Raw genomic sequence first — 21,491 nt, forward strand, 5'->3', positions numbered from 1 at the left:
AGAGGGACTGATGATCTTTGCATTTTTACCCCTGGTTTCCATGGAAGTGCGGTTGGGTCCCATACAGAGCAGTCTGATGACTAAGAAACAATTTGTGTTTGTGTTTAGGATTTTGCTTTCATTCAGGTTCACTTTCTTTAATAAAAAGTGACCTTTAGATTCGTTATTTTTCCCAGTGTGGTTTCTCAGATGAGCTCCAACAGTAGGGCAGTGGTGGGACATGCACCTTGTCCCTGTGTGGTTGGACTTTATCCTCTGGGCTTCTTTGTCTCCTCCTAGGTGGAATACCAGAGCGAGGGATTTCTGGAGAAGAACAGAGACACTGTGTACGAGGAGCAGATCAACATCCTGAAAGCCAGCAAGGTAAAAGCATCCTGCTCTCCTCCACCCTGCTGTTGGTGTCCTGTTGAAGTGCATCAGAAAAATCCTTTCCAAACCTGTTGATCCTCTGCTTTTTTTGGTCACCGAGAGCAAAAATCAGGAACAGGGCAGTGTAAATCCCATTTAACTCTTGCTTGGAGCTCCCCACCTGTCACCAAAAGTGTTCTCAAAAAGCATGTGGAGCCACAGGTGATCCTGGAATTAAAAACCATGGTCAGCAGTGTGGTTTGTATATGGTGGGTGTCGTTGCTGACCCTACCACCCTTCTGTACGAAAATAGCCCTTCTTCTTAACCATCATACTTGACCCTGCAACTTAATGAGTTTAATAATTAGTATGGAAAAAACAGGGTTAATTTACAGTGCTGGAAATGTAACATGAACTTTTTGAGTTGATCTGGCTCCTGAAGAGCTATTTTGTGCTGCTGCCAATATGCAATATTAACTAATTAACACGTATTGATGATCAAGGTTGCTGTCGCTCTTGTATTACATTTGTGCCATGTGCCTTTCCTCTCCTGAGTATTGGAAAAACAACTTATTGGTACCAACAGAGATGTATTGATTGACCTCGAATGCCAAATTTCCTGGAAAAGAGCTTTTTGGCACCTGGGGTTTCGAGTCTCCGTTAGTCCTGAGATCTGGGAACTCGGTGGGCTGCTGGGAGCAGAAAGGCAGCAGCTGGGGGGCTCTGCAGGCTTTGGTGTGGGTCATGCAAGAGCTTCAAGTCTGAGACTTCCCACTGGCGTCTGTGAACACCAGACTTTGTGTGTGGTGTAGGATATCTGATTTTCTCCAACCCATTTCAGAGCTTCCCCCAGCTCAGACCAGCTTGTTAACTTGCATTTATTTTTTTTACATCATGAATTTTGAATCCTCCCTGCATATTGCAGCAGATCTGTTGCATATCCAGATTTTTTTCTCCCTTGGGTTTACGGCTGGGTAGGACCTTCCACCCTAACTAAGGAGCGTGATGAGTAGGGAAGGGAGGAAGGATTATTGTTAGGAGCATTTTAAGCAGGAGTTTGTTCTTGTCAAAGTAAGAGAGATGAGAATGGGAAATTGAGCGTTGTCAGTGGCTTGCCCTCCATCTAAGCAATGAATTCACCTGAAGATGGCAAGATGTGCAGTTTTCTCATCCATGGGGGTAGTTGCGAGTCTAATAACTGTGAAGCTGGGCTTTAATAAAACCCAAACCAAGATCTCTGTGTTTGGGAAGCTCACAGCTTTCCCAAGGTAAAAACGGGGTGTGATTAGAGCTTATTAGAAATGCCGAGGAACCTGCAGGAATAATTGATGCTGGATGATGAATTGTTTAGCCGGCGCTGAAGTCGCTGTTGGAGGTAGTGCTGCAGACCTGGCCGTGTCTGACGGTGCAGAGGAGAGCTGGAACTCATTGGAGCAGTGTGTTGTAGAGTGGTGGGGATGGTGCCACCTGCAACTTGTTCCTTAAGAAAATAAATTTAAAAAAATGCTGAAGTGAGTGTATTGGCAGCATCTCCTCCTTTTCTCTCTCTCCTATATAGGGACCATAATATGATATCAGAGCAGGCTGGGCTTCGGTTTAACAGCAAAAACCAACTCCAAACCCTGCTCTTTGCAACTGGTTTACTTGACCTAAAAAGTAATTTGAGTGTATGCCTCGGGACCAAAGATTTGGGCTCACTCAGTCTGCAAACTAAGCTAATGCTCGTTGAGATGAGGCGTTAGGACCTTGTGAATTCATGGTGGTGGCTCTGTAGGTGACACCAAAACCTTCATTTGTGGTCTAGATTAAAACACTCTCAAATGCACTTGTCTCTGAGAAGCTTTGGGTGATAGTTGGATGAATTTCTGCCTTCCTGTGCTGATGCTGTGCTGTTCTGGGAGGAAGAACAGCGGTTTCCTTGGCAGGAGCATCCTCATCCTGCAAAGCCTCCAAAACCTGATCTTCTGCTCCTGCATTCATTAACCCTGTTGTCCAGCAGATTCAGTTGTCTTTTGGTTTTGGTTTTGTTTTTGTGGTTTTTTTGTTTGTTTGTTTTTCTTGGGGGTTTTTTTTTTGTTTCAGTGTTTTTTTTGTTTTGTGGTTTTTTTTGTTTTTTGTGGGGTTCCCCCCTCCCTCCCCGTCCTGCCATGTGCCCTCTGTGGGTATAAACAAATAAAAATATTTCTCTGCCAGGAGGACTCTGTCCTGTACTCATGCTCAGCCCTGTATTACAGTGCTCACAGCATCCCTCTTTGTATTCCCACTAACACGATACGTGGGGCAAGGGGGACAGCTATCAATTGAACATGGCAAGAACTTAAACACCTCTCCGTCAGCAAGTGCATCGCCGATGGAGCGCTCCCACCAAGGCAGAATTGCATTCTGCTAATTACAATGCAATTATTGCTGCCAAGAATATGGTGAAAGAGAGTTTTTAAAGCAGCTAATTAATTTTTTTTAGCGCTGATCAACCAAAACAGTTGCGAGTTGATGTTCTTTGAATCAAGGAAACAGATTTGAATACTGATTGAAAGCATATGAGTGTGCTCTTAAGATATTATATTCCAGTCCTCTGTAATGATGCACCAGTGGTTTTGACTCTGCCAGTTGGGAAGGAGAGATCTGTCCTTCTCACTTAGCCCTCAGGAATAGATCCTGGGCTGCTACAGGTAGTCTCAGTTCCACCAGTTTTGCTTTAAGCAAGCTGAAAACTCACCTCTGAGATTCTTGTTGAGCATTTCCGCTGGAGCAAGCACTCCTGCTATTAATAGCAAGTGGACAGAGGGATCGATGGCACTTCCAGCTATGTGTTGAGAAGATATTTTGAAACCTGAAATTACAGCCGGGGCTTTCACCACATTTTCCGGCACGAGATAGTAAAGTGGAACCTGTGTTGGATGGCTCCCAGCATCAAGCACATGCCACCCAACCATCCTGTATTTGCAGGAGTCAAAGCACCCATGATGGTAACATGTCACCTTTTTTGGGGGGGGATAGAGGGTTAGGCAAAGAAGGGGCGAGCCTTTATTCTGGTAGGAGTTGAGTGAGCTGCAGAGATAAAAATAAAACCCATGAGTATGAAGCAGTATTGCCTGTGAGCAATTTGATAACGTAATGCAAACAGTTTCCTTTCCACCGTGGTATTTAAGCTGCTGTGCTAGCAAGCTGTGCGAACGGCCTGCAGGACCAGGGCTGGAAATATCCCTGTCTCAGTCCAGGGATGTGGCGGAGAGCCAGGCAGCCCTTTATGGCATGAGGCTGTCCGGTAATGTCTGCAGAGTGGTGAACCCCTGCGATCTTCTCGGGATCTTAATGGAAATACAACCACATTTGGCTTTTGGAGGAGTTGCTGGTGGTCTGTGTGCTGCTGGGGCGGCATCACGGGTGCTTTGGCAGTGTCCCTGGGCTGGTTTTTCTTAGGTTTTAAGAATTTACTGTTGGAATGTAAGCACAGCTGTAGCAGGGACCTGTGTGGGTGCACAACTGGAGTCGAGATTTAACAGCCCTGCTAACCAGCCCAGATTTATTGTGGCTTGCTTAGTATTCAGGTTCCCCAGCCTGATGCAGAGTTGAAGATCCTGCCCCTTAAAAAAAAACCAAAACCAACCATGAACTGCGTTTACCAGCTCACCTGTTCTCTCATTTATGAAGTGGAACCATTGCTGCTGCCTTGCCAAAACCCCAGACTTCAGGGATCTGAGGAGCAAAGTGTGGTGCTATCAGGGCTGCAGGATGGTGGTCCTGCGGTCGCCTTGCTCATTTATTCTGAAATGCAGGTAATTAGTGAGGAAGCGCTGGTGTCTCTTAATTGTTCAGAAAAGCAGGGGTGCTTCTGGGCCAGTGGTGGGAGCGGACTGCTGCCTGTGCTCTTGTGGAGACCCCGTTCCTGGGGGATACATTATGCAGGCAGCATCCTTGCTGCCATCAGGACTCAATGAGTAGCTCGAAAGGAAGCCTGGGAGCGAGAATAATTTCTTATTTGTGTTTTGTACTGTGGACAACGCATCAGTGATGCAGCCTTTCAGCTGGCCATCCTCTTTTTTTCACTTGTGTGATTTAATGTGCGCATTTCAAGGTTTGGTGAACGACAAAACAGAATGGCCAGTGGTCCTGCTGATGTGGTTTCTGTAGGCAATGCTTCTTGATTTCACTTTATTACAATTTTTTTCCTTTCCTGCCTCATTCGGCAAAGAGCAGGGCCAGAGGTGCTCACACATCGTCTTTTGTTTTAGTATCAAATGATAGCGGACTTATTCCAAGATGAGAAGGATGCTGCACCCACCACTTCCAAGGGAAAGGGAACATCCAAAATCAGCATCCGTTCTGCCAGACCAGCGATCAAAGCTGCCAATAAGGAGCACAAGAAAACAGTGGGGCACCAGGTAACGTACGATATGAGCGGGTCAGTCAATGTCAGGGCAACAGGGCAGGGGAATCCAGATACATTTTTACAGTTCAGATCTTGTTTCTTCAGCTCAAAGCAGAGATAAATAAAAAATTGTTGTGGGGATAAGTGAGGAGACCTTCCCGTGACCTGTGTTGAGGATGGGAGCAGTTTGGCTGTTGTGTTTTGGATGCCTTCTAGCAGTGTCTCTGAACAGGGTCAAGTAGTCTTGACTGGAAGGACGTGCCCTAAGGAGGGTGGAGGCCACTCTGGGATTCACTGAACTGTATCCCAATGTACAATGGTGCGCATAAATTCAAACAACTTGAGAAAAAGAGCTTTTTTCCCCTGTGTGGACAGTCAGGCAGTGCAACAGGGGCCCGGAGGGGTTGTGCTGTCTCCACCCTTGGCTTCTGGCAGCTTGGCTTGCATGGTACAGCACCTTCACCCCTCCTCAAAACAAATGGTTTTGTCTTTCAGTTCCGCAACTCCCTGCATTTGCTCATGGAGACCCTGAACGCCACCACCCCGCACTACGTGCGCTGCATCAAGCCCAACGACGAGAAGCTCCCCTTCAAGTAAGTGGGCTTTCAGAGGAGGAGATGTGTTCAGGATCATAGCAACAGAGTATGCTTCGGACTTTTCCTCTTGCTACCCAGATTACTTCCCTTGTAGCTGGAAGGTCCCTGTAGTTTGCCAGAGTCACTTCTCTTGGGTTTCATTTTGTGGTTTGAATGGAATGAAAACGTGGAGATAAGTGGTGTGCTTGTAAAATGAACAAAAATATCTTAGTGCTTCCAAATTAAATGTGGAAGAAGTAGAAACCTGACTTCTATCAACTTCGGGCAGGTTTCCAGGTGAGTGAACAGCTGAAGCAAAAAGACAGTTTTGATCTTCCTCTGGTGCTCAGAGGTGTATCGCAAGCTGTGGATGTTGTGAGCAAATAGCTGTTAGCCTTGTTTGATCTCTGAGATAATGTATTTGTGCCCAGTTTTGTTCCCTGTAACTCCAAAAAACTCGGCCATTAGTATGCAGGGATGTTATAGATCTTGTTCTGATGAATTCTGAGGGCTCTGGCATAAACTGCAGGTGGTGACATTTAAGAAATCAGGGTTATAGTTGTAACCCGTAAGCACGAAGGCTCACCCTCCAGCTGATCCAACACAGTCTGAGTGCTCCCGGTGAGCACGATGCCACCTCGGAGTGCAGAGATGGCTCCAAGAGTGTCCTGGAAAGGAGGATGAAGCATCCGTAAACAGGCTCACCCTTGGTTGTGATGTGTTGGTGGATATGTATCTGCCAGGAAGCTTCTCCAGCCTGGCTCTTCTCCCCCTGCAAACAGCAAAGTGAAGGGTGTTAATGGTTAGAAGACATTCAGGAACTGGCTTATCTCTAATTTATTCATTAGATGATGAGTTAACAGCTCTGGAGAGGGCTGTGTTGGCTGTCTGCGCTGGGACTGCAGTTTCTGTGGTATCTGTTTCATGTACTACTTTGTAGGTACTGGAGGTGCTTGGGGCCTCAGTCTCTTGTTGCTGATTGCACCAGGTGACCATTTAAATGAAATTCAGGATTACTCTTTTTGTTTGATTGCTCTCTTTATCTGAAGCATAAAATTATTTTCTAACTTTGTGGTAGATGCTCTGCATCGTGAAGTGGCTTCACCTTTCCAAAGGGTGTTTCCAAGACTCCATGGTCCTACCTCGGCTCTACTTTCAGCCCATCCATCTTCACTTCTTTGCCTTTAACTTTGTGATTCCGTTCGGGATACAGTTAATACTGTTTTATAAATGTGCAAGCTCCTGGTTGTCATGGTGCAGTAATTATCTAAATGAACTCATCTTCCCTGTTAGGGGTAGCAGATACCAGGAGGACAATTCTGCTTGTGTCTGCTCGCAGCCAGCAGCATCACAGGAGTCTCCATGGGCTGGAAACAACAGGAGAGGGTGCTTTGGGTGGGGGTGGAGGTGTTGCACCTCCATTTACAAGATAGAAAGCACTGGTTTGGGCATCTTGGGGTTATTCTGTAAGAGATTATCTCCCTCCTCACCCATCATGGATTGCTTGAGATTGAGAGCTGGGAACCTTGGTCAATGTTTGCTGCCACCAGCTTGAGGAATTTGTATCCTTGGCATGGCTCAAATAAAGTCTGTTTGCTTGTATGTAAATCTCAGGTCTGGATGAAGCTGGGGGGAACATTGGGATGGCTGTAAAAGATTCTGCATTTCAGAGGCACTTGTGCTGAAAAATACTCGGTGCCAGGAGGTATTAGTGAAATGAGACATCAGTGGCACTGCTCTGGGTGAGCGTTAAAATAGTATCTTGTAGCATGCAGAACACTTGGTGTTATGTTCGATGTTCAGTGAAAAAAAACACAGACCTTTTCCTCTTCCTAAAACATAATGTTTTTCAGCTCAAAAGAACATTACATTTTTGCTCAAAGGAGACGTTTAGCCTGGAGAAGAGAAAGGACCTAATAGCAGCCTCACAGTTCTTACAGGAGCTTCCAAGAGGATGGAGCAGCGGTGTGTGGTGGGAAAAGAGGAGACAATGGCCACAAATTGGAATGAGAAGTTCAGCCTGGAGATAAGGAAACATTTGTTTGTTTTTTTCTCCGTAAGAACAGTCTATCAGTGGAGCGGGGTGCCTGGAGAGGTCGTGCAAACTCCATCTTTGGATGCTTTCAGCCCTTGGCTGGGTAAAGCCCTGAGCTGTGGGTCTGCTCTGGCTTCCGAACATAAGAGGTTGGATTACAGACCTCCTGAAAGTCTCTTGCAACCTGCTTTGCTCTTGTTCCTGCTTTACATCTTGATGCAGTTTGTTTCTTAGCAAGTTGAGGGGTGTCTGACTTCCAGCCTGGAGGAAGCGTTGGCACCACACAGTGATATTTGCTGCATCTGAGGCTGATCCCCCGTGGAGAAGATTTCCAAGAGAGAGGTGTGAGGGGCATGCCTGACTTCAGCTTGTACCTTTGACAACTTTCCTTCCAGATTCCATTTCAGGCAGGGTTTGTGGTCTCTTACTTGAGTTTTCAGGCCAAAAGCAAGCTGCTAGGTGCTTCTACCTGCCATGGCAAGGAAAAGGAATTCGTAATCATGTGTGCTGTGCCACTTTTAAGTTCTTTATTTCAGCTTCAGCCCATAGCTGGAGTTGTCACTAGAGAGGGTCCTGGCTTTCCACGCTGAGAAATCACTGCAGCCGCTCTGGTTACTGCATTTCACCCCCACTGAGCAGGGCTTGGAAGTTGCAGGAAGCTCCCCTTGTGTGTACAGTGTACACTGCCCTGGGATTTTCCAGGTCTGAAGCTTCCTCATCCATTCACCAGTCGTGTTTATTATTTATTCTTATGGAAATTGTACCCTCGTGGATTCTTCCTTGAAGTGAGTGACAGCCAAGACGGATTTTTCCACCCTGCATCTTCTTTGCGGTGTTGTAGTGAATAATTTGCTCTAGACTTGAGAGGTCTGGGGAATTAAAAAATGCACAAAGTCGCGAGGGCCTGTTTCTTAATGCACAGCGGAGGCCAAGCAGAATTATTCATGCAGTCTTGACTTGCAGGTGTAAATACTTTGGGCTTTCAGGAAGGGACAAGCAGGTACCTGAGAAGCTTTTGTTCCTCATCCTTGTTCTAGAAACCTAACACATCTGTGGACATCATTTACATCTGTGGAGATCTGCATCTTATGAGTCCAAGCTTGATCCAACGACTTCTTCCAGGGTCCAACGTCTCGAGCTGGAGAGCTGGGACCTCTTTGTGCATTTGGTGTTGGGGTGGAAGAAGGGAGGACTGATGGTGGATGCTGGTACCTGCTCTTGGTGCAGATTCCTTTCTTTATTTTAATTTTGTGGCTTGATATAGCTGGATAGGTGGTGGCTTTGGAGACTAATTGCAGCAGATTGGCATCTTGTCCCAAGAGTACCACTTGGCATTGATAGTAGGGCAATAGCAGGGTTCATTGCGCTTGAGAAGCACAACATCTAGTGACACGGAGAGAAAACGCGTGACATCTGTGCAAGCTGTTCACAAAATTTGTGGTTATACCGAGTTTTGTGAGGGAATGGCTATGGACAAAAGCTATCCATGGATGTATGGTTTTCTTTGGTCCTTATACCTTATATAAGGGTTTTTTCTACAAATCGGAAGGTAATTCCTTTCTCCAAAAGAGTCACCATCAAGCTTTTTCAGGCAATACTACATTTTTTCTTAGTGTAGTGTATTGATGGATATAAAGGACTGAACTCCCCAGTGTGCACCGTATATAAATTATTGGGTTCAAAATTAGAGATATTGCAAAGGATGCCAACATAAACATTCTTGTGGATGCTTCAGGTTGATGATGTGGGTTCCTTCTCACTGCGTTCATCTCTCTCCTAACTATAATTGCAGATTTGATCCGAAGAGAGCGGTGCAGCAGCTGAGAGCTTGTGGAGTGCTGGAGACTATCCGCATCAGTGCAGCTGGCTTCCCGTCCAGGTACCGTGCTGGGAATTCGCTGCAGCGTTGTGCTGCTGGCTTGCTTTACTCAACAAGTTCATCATCTGGGGCGAGGGAGGGAGAAGAAAACACCAGTGTTTTCAGGACAAACGGGTTTATTTAGGTTGGTTTATATCCAGGATAGATTTTCCCCTTTTTATATATATATATATTTTTTTTAATTTTGCACAACCCCCATGAGGTCCTGGGTTCCTCAAATCTCAGGTTTGTTACCAAGTGATGAGCTGCAAAGTGGGGCTGTGTTGTGTCCAGAATTTCATTTGGTGTTTTTGAACCTGAGAAAAAAAAAAGGGAAATCTCTGAAGGTGCTGGTGATGGAAGCAAGCGTTGCCCTGGAGGACTTCTTCCCTACTTGCCTGGAGCTCCCCACACAAAAACTCCTTGCACTGTACAGTTTGCTTTCTTTCCTTTTTCTTTTTTCCTTCCAGGCTTCAGACACATGCTGCAATAGTGATTTCAGCTAAAATTTTTTTTATTATCCTTTCAGAGAAAGAAAATATGGGTTGTAAATTATTATTGCAGAGTTTCACACCGCACATCCAAAGTGTACGAGGCTTCAAGCTCTTGCATCTTAAAAAGGAAAGGTTATGGGTGGTGTGGCTCTTGCTGATTGTGGCACAAAATTCAGAAGAGGTTTTTAGGGCTTAATAAATCAGAAAACAGAAACTATAAATAAGCTCTGAAGATGACAAGGGCAAATAATTCTAAAAATGCATCAGTTGCGTTTTAGCACCGAGTGGCTTTGTGTTAATGTCAGCATAGCCATCAGCCTTTTTATATGGAATAAAGGAGTTATAAATATGCTCAGTAAAGAGTCGGCTAAGCGTGATGTTAAGCGCCATGAGAAGCTCCCTGTCCTGGTTTATGGGGAGAAGTGTGCTGCCTACCCAGTTACTCTCATCTGCAAAGAGCCTCTGACAATTGATGGCAGCTTCTGTGCGTTGACGTGAGGTGGTTCTGCTGCACCTAAGCCCCAAAAAACATCTGCTGGCCAGTCACCTCCATGGATGGGCAAAAAAGCTGGTGATGGGGATCTCTCTGAGTGGCTGAGCCCAGCTCCTTAAGAAGGATGAAGAGATAAAAAAACAAAAAAAAAAGAAAGAAAAGGAAAAAAAAGAAAAAGGGGAAAAAAGGGAAAGAAAAGACAAAAAAGGTTCCTAGAAACCAATTTATTTCTCTCCTTTGCCAGCATGGGAGGGTGGCAGGGAGGTGGATGGAGATTTGGGTCCTCCTGTCTCTGGCCCTGTTAGGAAACCCAACATCACCTTTGGCTCCTGTCTCTGAAGTCTTCAAGGCATTTGTGGATGTAATTAATACAAAGTTGCTCCTAAATGGAAAATTAAAAACCAGCCCATGGGTCAGGACTTTTAATTATCTTTATTAGCTTTTATTCTTTGTTGAAGTGGCTGCAGGGCCAAGTCCACCTGCCTGTCCTCTTGCAGTGGAAGCCCTAGAGCGGTGAAATCGCTATGGTTTCATTCAGAAAAGGCCACAGAAATGCAGTTTTATGCTCCTTAAACACATTGTCGTGCTCCCCAGTGCAGTGGGTGCTCGTGGCTCTGCAGTTGCGGGTCGCAGGGAGAATTTGGGGAGCTCTGATTTGAGGGTTGCCCATGGGTTTTGCTGCTGGTCTTAGCATGGCTGCAGGGATGTCCTGTTCCTCTCCATTCATAATTTTCCTAGAAACATGTAGCTTTTTTCCATCTCTGCTCACTTAACTCTGCAGTTTAGACCCCAGGGTGCTAAAATTGATGTATAGTTAGTAATTGGGGAGGGGGAACAGAAGGGAGACTCCACTGCAGCACCTGGAGACCAGCAAAGATCTATTTATGGCAAACAATTGACTAGTATGAAGACCGCTCCACCCTGAAAGACTCCAAAGGAATGGTTTTGTCTCTGCTTGTGTGCTTTTGGTTATGAGATCTTTTTCTCAGGACGCTAAGATTACAGAATTCTTCCATCACTGCATCTTGTCAGCTTTTGTTCTTCCTCCAGGGGAAAAAAAAAAAAAAAAAAAGGTGTAAATAGCTATTTCAGCCTTTCCGAGTGACTTTCTCCAGTTCAGTCGCAAAAACTGCTTCTGCAGGATCTTCTTCTGTGGGAAATGTAATAGATGGTGTAATTCTGAGTTTCTACGTGCCATAAGATCACTCTCAGTTTTCATCACAGTGAGCATTGATTATTCCTCCAGATCTCCTTATATTTTGAGACAAGATGGATTATAATGGTTGTTTAAGGATAAAACCAAAAAGGAGGGAGATTGCTTTAAATTTAAACCCTGCGTGAAGGCTATAAATTTAAACCACTTAAAATAATAATAGAAAACTTGATCTTGGTGAGTTTTGTTTCGCTTGGGTGTAAGAAATTTACCTTTGGAGCAAGAGAGAATTTTCAAAACATTTTACCTCGAGAGAAGTTTTATTACAGAAACAGAAGAAAATGTTTATCTTCATCCTTGTGTATTTACATCTGAATATTTTCCAGCGTACTGTCACAAGAATAAGTTCTTCAAGTGGTGTGGCTTTGGGTCAGAGATCCTGGATAAAGCCACTTTCTGCTGTTATTTCACACTCTTCCCTCATGAGTTGAATTGAATGTTTTGAGGCTTCGATTTTTTTTTTTTACCTGGTTCCTTTAAGAAAAATAATAAGTTTTAATACAGGTTTTAATGTTCTTCAACCCATGTAAGACATGATATATTCCTAAAAAGATGAAGACTCACTTGGAGCACACCTGGCTTTTTTTTATCATTTCCACGGTACGCTGCACTCAAGGAAATGGAAAATGTATCATTTGGTTTGAAATGTTACGCAGCGGTTAAGAAATGGATTTGTCAGCATGTACATAAATGACTGTGATGAATGGACTGTCTTAAACATGTAGATAGTAAATCTATCATCAGCTTCTGTGGGTAAAGCGTGGAAGATGTCTCTACTATAAAACCATTCATCTTCTTTGTAGAAACGGGCTACATAAAGATTAGGCTGTAGAGAATTAATTGGTGCAGATCTCCACTGATGACAAAAATCCTCTTTAAAACAAATTTTTATCTTGGATTTTGTCAAAATTCTACATTTTTCTTCACGGTGGTGGTACAAAGGCGGCGGTCTCCCACGGGGCAGTCACGCTGAATAATGTCATCGTTGCAGTCTCTCCAAAATATTCTTATTATAGTTGCTATGTATGAAATTTATTGTTGTAAATGGTTTTGGCACTTGGCTGCTTCCTCTGACTGTCAGATGCAGCATCTTTGTATCAATTCAGTATAAAATCACAGCTGCTAAACTCTCTAAACATTAAGCATTCATAATTGAAATGGATCGTGAGCATCCTTGGATATAAAATAATTTTTTTTATAATGTGCCTTTAGCTGTCTTGCAGTCAGGGAAACAAAACCTATAAATGACTTTGGCCACCAGCAGTTCTGTTTGCCTGCTCCCCCCACTCACAACAAAGGTAATATGTAAATAGAGGGTTGGTTTTTTTTTTTTCCCTCTCACTCTGCTCTTTGAATATATTCCAGATAATTTCAAGCCATGCCAGCCTGCATGTTTTAGAGCTAATTGAAAGGCAGATCTGTTCTGCTACGGTAAACAAGGCAAGAACAATTTTCTTCCTGAACCACAGTTTCCAAAATAATTTCATGTCAAATCTTGGCTCAGGTATTCAACCTGCTTCCCCCAAACAGACTTCAGCTTCTGTAGGAAGATCAATAGAGTCCAGCTCCTACTGCTTAAATTATTGATCCCTTCAGGGGATGGCAGCACGTGGTGCTGGGTTCGTAGCCCTGTGATTTCAGGCAGGAGCAACGCCTTTGCTTTGCACCCAGTTGTAGTTTTGTGTAAAGCATCCAAATTTTAGGTTTTTTTAAACGACAGATTCAGGGTTTAATTTGTGGCATGTGTTATGGCTTATCCCTCTGTCTAATTCCTCTAGATGACAAACAAATTGCTGGGTTGACCATCCAAGCTCCTGAGCATCCTCCTTGCTGCTCGAGCCCAAGGAAGTTGTTTGGTTTTTTTTTTCCCGTGTCCTTCCATTCCTTTTATTGCCTCTTTCCTTTAGTGACCTGTGCTGACTTCAAAGTAAAATTTTGATGTTCAAGGTTGGCTGTGCTTGATCTCAGCCCTGAGATTTTTTTTTCCCCCCCTTGGGAAGAGTTTAGGTAGAATCTGCCCAGTCCTTCGTGCCTCCTTCTCCTTCTTCCTCAGCTGTGCAGGTACAAAACTCCTCCTGGCTACAGCTCTTCACCTTTACCACTTGTCTGGATCCTATAACTCGATAATTACAAGGAATTGTATCTATTTAGTGGCCCTTGCTGGTTTCCAGCTCCTTGCAATAAGGCATGTCCACGTTGTGTGGCAGCGTCCTGAAAATCCAAGGTCTGCTTTCAATTTAATACCTGTCGACAAGTTGAACCGAGGTTTAACCTTCCCATAATCTGTGCTGACCTGCGAAGCTGTGGGGTAAAACAGCACATCTTCTGTCTTGTGCTGTAAATTGCTTTGTGGTCTCGCAGGAAGGAAACAAGTTTTTCTCTTTTATTTTTTTCCTTTTCCTTGCTGAAGACGCAGATGTTAAACCTTAAAAAAAAAAAAAGTGAAAAAGAATTAAAACCAAAAAGTTTGTGCAGCAAAGCACTGAGTCTTAGTATTTCTGCAACAAAAATCTCTCTCTTGTAGAGTTGGGGGATCACGTTTGTTTCTCTCAAAGCGTGTAGTTAAAAGGTAATTTTATCCTGCTTTGAACCTGGAGTGGTTTAACCAGGCATGTTATGTTAAACCTGAGTGCTTTAATCGTTCCTTTCTCTGGGGAATGATCCTGTAGCAGCACCTATGAACCCCAGCAGCTTGTTTTTGCTTGTGAACTGGGGCTGCAAATATTCCAGCGAAACTCCTGATGGACCAGCTCCGGAGCCCCAGCATGGCAGAGCTTTTATCTTGATGTTCGGTGGACAATGATACAAGCAGTGTGATCTCGGGATTGTCATCTCCTGTTAAATCAGAGAGCGATCACGGGTGAGCGATGTTGTGCCGTGGAGGTGCAGCGTTTGGCTGTGAACCTGTGGGAGATGTGGATAGAGGACTATGGATGCTGCCAGCCCAGCAAAACACCCCAACAGCAATCAGTGAGCGAATTCCCTGCCAATTCCAGTGTTTCATGTGAGATTTAATCCTCAAAAGTGAGTTATCTGTGTTAAAGATGGGCTCAAATGGAAACAAGTGGAAGATCATCTCATACCACCACATGAGAGCAACAGGCTCTGAAGAAAGATCTTTTAAGCAGTGATTTATGAACTACTTTTAAGGATTTTCTGCAGGTATCTGCCTCTTGATCTGCGGGATCTTCATCTCTGTCTCGGTGCAGGAAGAAGATGGATTTTGCTGCTTTTTGCCCAGCGTGGACCCATGCCCTCCTTCACCCGTGTTGCCTCTTTGCCATTGTTTAAGAGGCACCTCCAGGATGATTTCATCCTCCAAATAGCAGCAGTTGATAATATCAGCCCCTAAACAGGCTCTGGCAGACCAGCTCTCTCCTTCTCCGTTCTCCCCACCACAAGCTCTCCCCGGCTTGAGTAATACCTGAGCCAGGCAGCAGGTCTCCAGCGCCTGGCTGCATGCCTCGGGCGCTGCTTCTCCCATCAGGTTTGATTCGGAGCTGCGCAAAGCCTCGGATGTGCTTAAAATGAAAATGGGTTTTATTTATACAGAGCGAAAGGATTAGGGTGTGGGTACAAAATGGGAAATGTAGTTATCAAGCAAAGGCATTTAGGAAGCAAAGAGAAGGTTTAAGTTTAAGCTTAAACCCCAAACTGTGTTGGTCATGTATTTTGAAATAAGTGTTGTGTTTCTGGTGTGCCAGTCTTACCAAATATTCCAGCTTCCAGCCTTCAAGAGGTTTCATTACAGATTATATCAGCAGTTGGACTGGATGGTGGTTGTAGGTCCTTTCCAGCTGAACTATTCTGTTGTTTTCTAGGAAATATTTTATCGAGATGGCAGCCTTGAACGCGGGAGGTGCTCAGGTGGTGGGATGTCTCACCCAGCAGAACTGGCCGAGTGTAAAGACCCATCTCAAGCATCGCTCTGGCCCTTTGCAATTTATTTTGCTTTTCTTTTCCCCTCTCCCTGGAAGGGGAAAAATAGGAAGAATTGGGTGTAATGACACAAAAATAAAGGGGTGCATGGGGCTGCTGGGTGGCGGAGGAGGTGTTTCTGTGTGTCTGCTCCTTGTACGATGTGTTCTCATCTTGGCTGCCAGAACATCCACGCGGGTGAGCGTCAGGCTCACAGATTCTTTCATCGAGTGAGGGCAGAAATCAAAATCTCTGCAATTCTCTCCCATCTTCCTTTGTTTGTTATGCATATTTTTTTTTTTTTTAAATAATGATGGCTGTAGTTGACAGTGCTGGAAATGCTTTAGTGTTTTAATTAAAAAAAAGAAACAAAGCAGGTTTTGAGGGGTCCATAACTCACTGTGTTCATGTGGAGAAGGCTGAAACTTGGCAGATGAACCAGTTTCAGGATCCAGTGCACAGGCTCTACATCTGACAGCGGTGGCGGGAGGTGATATTTCCTTGCAGAAAGATACAGTGCTCTAATTCCTTCAGTTAGTGTTGTGTGTCTGGATAGTTCACTGCTGCTGACACTGAAGCATCTTCCAAGTGGCTGCTTTGTCTTTTCAGGGTCCAAAGATTTCGTGTTTGTTTGAAAGGTTTCAGCCACAGACCTCAATATGGAGTGATTAGTGAATTAATTGATTCAAATTAATATCCAGCAGAGTTTGAAAAGCAAAATAAGGAAGAGTTTCTGTTTGATTTGTTATCTATCATCAGGATTACTTTTTAAATTTTTTGGCCAAATCACGAGATCTGTGATCTCTTCAAAATTAACAGATCATTTCTGAAGGGAACAGCGATGTTGCATTTGGCTGGTAAAATGCAGCAGCTTGGGAGGCACATCAGGAGGAGTGAAAACAAGGTGATCCACGGCCTTTCTGTTCCAGACTGCTAGGGTCATTCGGTGGCAGGGGAGATGGTGACTGGGGACCAGGCTTGAGTGACCCGGCTCCTTTCAGTTGAGGGCAGTGGTGAGAGATCCCTTGGTCTGTGAATTTCATATTTTGACTAATCTGTGACTCCACACTCTTTATTTTAAAGAAATAATGTCCAGCATGCAGACTAATCCTGTGTATGCTTTGCTTTCAGGTGGTCCTACCATGACTTTTTCAATCGGTATTGTGTTCTTATGAAAAAGAGAGACCTCTCTAAGAACGACAAGAAGCAGATCTGTCAGACCCTGTTGGAAGACCTCATTGAGGTGAGCTGGGACTAGATCTTTGGAAATTATATTTACAGCAGGAAGCTCATGGCTTTGATGTCATCTGAATTGCTCTCTGTGCTCCTATTTCACCCACTGCTCGTGCAGCCTGGGGCTTTTTCCAAAATGCGATAGTCTTGCAAGGAGGTAGTGTGGGCAAGTGTGACTTGGGATCTCCTGGTTGCAGTCAAGCTGAACGTACTTGTGCTGCTGAAATCCAGAGTTTGTTGTCACTGTACGTAAACAACTGGCCATCTCCAGAAAATTAGTCCCTCCAACCTCTCCAGTATTTTGGCCAGCCACAGCTGGAGGTATTTCAGAGGTCCAGCTTTGGATACTGTGTACAACATTGTGAACCTTAGTCAAAGTCGGTCCTGTCACTGCATCATTAAATGTCTCTTTGCACAAATGAGTAAGAGAAAAATGCCATAATTGCCCTATCTTGATGTAAGAAACATTTAATAGCCTCTAATACATAGAAAAAGCATCCCATAGATTGGGACTTCTTTTTCTTAAGCAAATAAGAAGTGTTTGCCACCTCTCCTCACCAAAACCTCTCTACTCAGACTCACATGCGTTACTTTTAAATCATAAATCTACCCATAAAGATTTTTTCCTTTTGTCTTGCTGTTGAGCAGCCCAGAATGCACACAATGCCTTAGCCAGGTTTAAATTTTTAATCTTTGTTTTCCTCGTGAGATTTTGAGGAATTTACTCAATCAGATGCTTCTCTGCAAAACCTGTTCTCCTTATGCACCAGGAGTTTCCCTTAGCTGCAGAGGCGTTTGCACTGCATGTATGACTTTGCAGATGTAAGCCTTAATCTTTTCAACAAATAAATCTTTTCTTGAAGTCCTGTGGCATTGCATAGCTCTATTTAACTTAAAAAAAAAACAAAACCAAAAACAAAAAACCCAAACAAAAAAACCCCCCAAAAACCCAAAAAGACCAAAACCCAAACCAAACCAAAAACCCCAAACCCCCCAAAAAAGCCAAACCCCAAGCCCCCCAAAAACATCCAGAATTTGTGTTAAGAAGAGATGTGAGCTGAGCTGATAAATTTGATTCAATGGGTTTTTTTAAATCTGTATCTACTGAGCAACATAAACTGGAAAAAAAACAAAAAAACAAAAAAAACAAAACAATACTAACCAATGTTTGCCTTAATTAAATTTAGTTTCCTTTATGCTTTTGAAAAGGATCCAGACAAGTTCCAGTTTGGACGTACCAAGATCTTTTTCCGTGCAGGCCAAGTGGCATATCTGGAGAAACTGCGAGCAGATAAGTTCAGAGCTGCCACAATCATGATTCAGAAGATGGTGCGGGGCTGGTTGCAGAGGGTCAAGTTCAAAAGGCTGAGACAAGCTGCAATCGTCATCCAGCGCTACACGCGGGGGCACCTGGCGCGGAGGTGGGTCCTAGGATGCCCTCCGAGGAGGGGCTGGTTGGGAAATCAAATGGAAGAATGCTTCTGGGTACTTGCATTATCAATTTGTTCCATCCTGTAGACCTTAAACTTAGGGGTTTCATATGAGAAATGTTGAAAATGCTCTGCATGGGGTGTTGCCTTTCAGCCCTGTGAAAACAAGATATCCATATCATATGTGTAGGTACCACTATGGTGACAGTTTCTGTGCTAAAATCAGGATTTATTCCTGCCCCCTCTCCCCAGCTTTATTCAGGGGTAAGAGATCAACATTCTTTGTCTCAAACTGATTTTGTATCCACATGGATTTAGTTTCTAGGTTGTGGGCCAGGGCTATAGCATAGGCAGCTAGGCTGGAATCAGATGACTGAAGTATTCTGAGATATTTAGGTAAAAATGTTTCACAGAGCTAATATTTTTCTGAAACTACTGATACCTTTGGATCAGCCAGTGAGCACTTTGGTAGTTGGTACACGCTCCGCTTCCGCAGGGACCAGGTTTGTGCCTCCTTGGTATCCAATGGGAGTTCTCAGAATTGATTTACCGCATCCTTTGTAATGAGAAAAATCACTCCAGATCACTGGCAGCGGGGCTGTTTACAGTACAGAATAAAGTTTTAACTCTCTGTGAGTGGGAACCTCAAGCTTCTTTGTGTCAGCGACTCGCTGGGGTTTCTGCAGATAACGTTTTGCTGGAGAGCAGGTGGGTGTTTGGGAGCAGTAACAGCATCCCAACACGTGGGTCATCTTGCATCTTGGTGCCCCTTATTCGTGTCAAACCCTGCCGTTCTCCTGCATCTAGCCAAGCTGGCTCCAGGCACTTTCCAAATAGGAACAAGAAGTAGATTTGGGTCCTTTCAGTTTCCCTTCTTGTTTTCTGCTTAGAGGAGCTGTTAGCTCTGTTGCTTGGTTTTGAGGAGCAATGTTCTCCCTGGCTCTGGGCTAGCAACTCCCCATCAGAAGTGCTGCTACAAAATCTGCATCCCAGTTAACTCTGTACTTGGGCAACGTGAGATGCTGCCTGTCTGCTGCGAGGCTCCTACACAGTCACTTCTTCATTCCTCATTGGTGGATGAACGCTGATTTCTATCAGTTATTGAAGCAACCATTGAATTCCATGTTCGTTCCAAGGATTTCTTCTAAATCATACTGTATTTTTGAGGAACATCACAGATGCTAACTGAATTTGTGGGGTTATTTGTGCTTGTGAAAGCGATTGGCATCATGGAGAATCCAGGGATGAGAAGATCTCAACTAAGCAAAGCTGGGCAGAGATTGACTTTTTTTTTAAAACTGGGCATGGGTTTTTCTTGTCCTCAGAGGTCCGTGTCCTTCTCTGGCTGCAGGTCCTTCTCAGCAGTGGTATAGCTGACTTGGAGACAAGGCAAATGAGTTTTAAGGAATAAGAGGAAAATTAAGAAAAAGGGAGAGTCAGTGATTAACTTCAGCCTCGGTGGTGGGCTCTCCATGCACACCTACAGGCTTGGGCTCTCTATTTACCTTTCCATCAGCCAACTGTCCTCTAGGCAGGGGAGGAGGAATCCCTGGTGACGCTGAAGTGACAGAGTATGAGCCAAACAAGAGATGCTGGATGCAGATGCATGGAAACCCCCTGAAACTCTGAACACCCAAGGGTACAGCTTCATGGGGCAAAGTCCTTGCAACTACTAAAGCACAAAGCAGCTGTGTCACCAAAGCTGTGCTCCTGGTGGGTCTCCAGTTGGGAGCTGGTGGCCCATGAGTTGCAGGTGTGTCCTTGCAGGAGGATGCAAAATCCCTTTGAACGTGGGGCAGGCACAGAGGATGTTAACAAGAGGCCCCCCCTCGTGGCTTGAGCCGCCTGCAGGCATATGGAGAAAAAAGAGGAGTCCGAGATTGGTGTTTTTGTCACTCATGACTTTGGGAGCTGGAAACACTCTCAGAGAAGGACTCTTGTTGCCAAGATGATGGTGTTTGCCATCAATAGGATTTTTCTGGACTTTTTTCTGCTACGGTGTTTCTTCAACGTGATTTTTCAGTTCACCTCTTTGTGTTGGTTTCGTAGGGTTGGATGTCATCTGAATAACTTTCTTTTTTTGGAAACGGACCATCCCTCCTTCTCGTTAGTAAGCTCTGGTTCAGTGGGTCCTAACGAGAAACCGTTGGCCTTGACGAAGAGAATAAATATATAAGCCGATCCGATAGGGCTGTTTTAGTTTTGATATGCTTTTCACAGAATAAAGAAGTGGCTCAAATATCTGTATAATTCTTCATGCTAAAAGCAATAAATGAATCATAAATTTGGCAAAACAAGCTACTTATCCAATTAAATGGAGGTTTTATGGGCATTTATTAACCTGTGTAACAGCAAACTGAGCCTCAGTTCAGCTGGAGAATGGGAGCAATGTGTCACGGAGTTGACCACATCTCTTGTTATTTCCTCTCTGTGAATTGCTTGGGGCTCTGCTCCCGAATGTTGCCAAACCACTGCGCACCGGTTTAAATGTCAAATCCATTTGCAGCCGTTTTCACTGAGTCGGTAGATCCCCCGTGTGACGCTTGCTTTTTATAGTTGGGGAAGCGATGGAGCCAACCTGGGCATTGATTGGCCCAAGTACGTAAAGCAGAGAGCTCAAACCAAGGGAAAAGCTGGAAAATATTTGTTTTTAATACTGTTTAGGAATAATGAGGTCTGTTTGATTTCTGGTTCCAGTGCTCCTGGGTCCCATGGACACTGCTTGCTGCGTCTTCCCACTATTGTAACAGAGCCATGCTATCAGCTGCTCTTTTCTTAGCCCTGCTGCTGGGGTGGTCTGTCTTGAATACCCTGGAGCTACTTTTGGACAAAAGGTTTTTCCCTCTGTCCGGTTTAAAACTCCTTGTGACATAAAGAAAGGGGAGTTTAGTTTTGTTGCTAACCTTTTTCCTCTGTGCTTCGCAGGCTTGCCGAGCACCTAAGGAGGACAAGAGCTGCCATCATCTTCCAGAAGCAATACCGAATGCTGCGGATCTTCCGAGCTTTCCAAAGAGTCCGCAATGCAACCATCACCATCCAGGCTTTCACTCGGGGCATGTTTGACAGGAGGATTTATCACAAGGTGTGACTCCACAGAGTGTCTTTGCATTAGAAAAGAGTAGGAAGAGCCTTTATGTTTACCTCCGCTGGCATAGCACGGTGATATATTTATTGTGGCCGTTTTGATGTTTTCCGAAGCTGACTGCTGCTGGTGTTTCTGGAGAGCACACAGTGACGGCGAGCGTTGCCATTTAAAGCTCTGCAAGCAAAATTGATTTTGGCAGCAGCACCTCAGAGGAGTAGCTAAATGGAGTTAGTCATTCGGATGCCAGAAGGCATCGTGGAAATCTGGAAATGTCATTTGATCTAACCCATACTCTGCAAAAACCTCCCTGGCAAAGTGAATTTGTGTTTGAGCTGTGCTGCAGGTGCCCTTTCCAGTACGGTGGGAAGAGAGGTGGAGTCTGTCATGGAAGGCATCAAGTCATTTATTATGATTAAATCTATGATTTATTGATATAAATC

At 44.4% G+C, this 21,491-nt stretch overlaps 1 protein-coding gene across 1 annotated transcript in view; it reads left to right on the plus strand.

Moving 5' to 3' along the window:
- Positions 1–21,491, plus strand: part of LOC104470527 (unconventional myosin-Vb-like) — a gene marked incomplete at its 3' end in the record, with an annotated part of 48,318 nt that overhangs the window by 22,134 nt on the left and 4,693 nt on the right. Inside the window, exons 11-17 of the mRNA XM_010085485.1 lie at positions 280–363; positions 4,581–4,730; positions 5,213–5,310; positions 9,120–9,206; positions 16,435–16,546; positions 17,746–17,957; positions 20,892–21,048. Coding sequence (XP_010083787.1) covers positions 280–363; positions 4,581–4,730; positions 5,213–5,310; positions 9,120–9,206; positions 16,435–16,546; positions 17,746–17,957; positions 20,892–21,048 — 900 coding nt within the window. The remainder of the gene's footprint in view (positions 1–279; positions 364–4,580; positions 4,731–5,212; positions 5,311–9,119; positions 9,207–16,434; positions 16,547–17,745; positions 17,958–20,891; positions 21,049–21,491) is intronic.

This window comes from Pterocles gutturalis, unplaced genomic scaffold, assembly GCF_000699245.1.
Source record: "Pterocles gutturalis isolate BGI_N339 unplaced genomic scaffold, ASM69924v1 scaffold8255, whole genome shotgun sequence".
Classification (NCBI taxonomy): Eukaryota; Metazoa; Chordata; class Aves; order Pterocliformes; family Pteroclidae; genus Pterocles; species Pterocles gutturalis.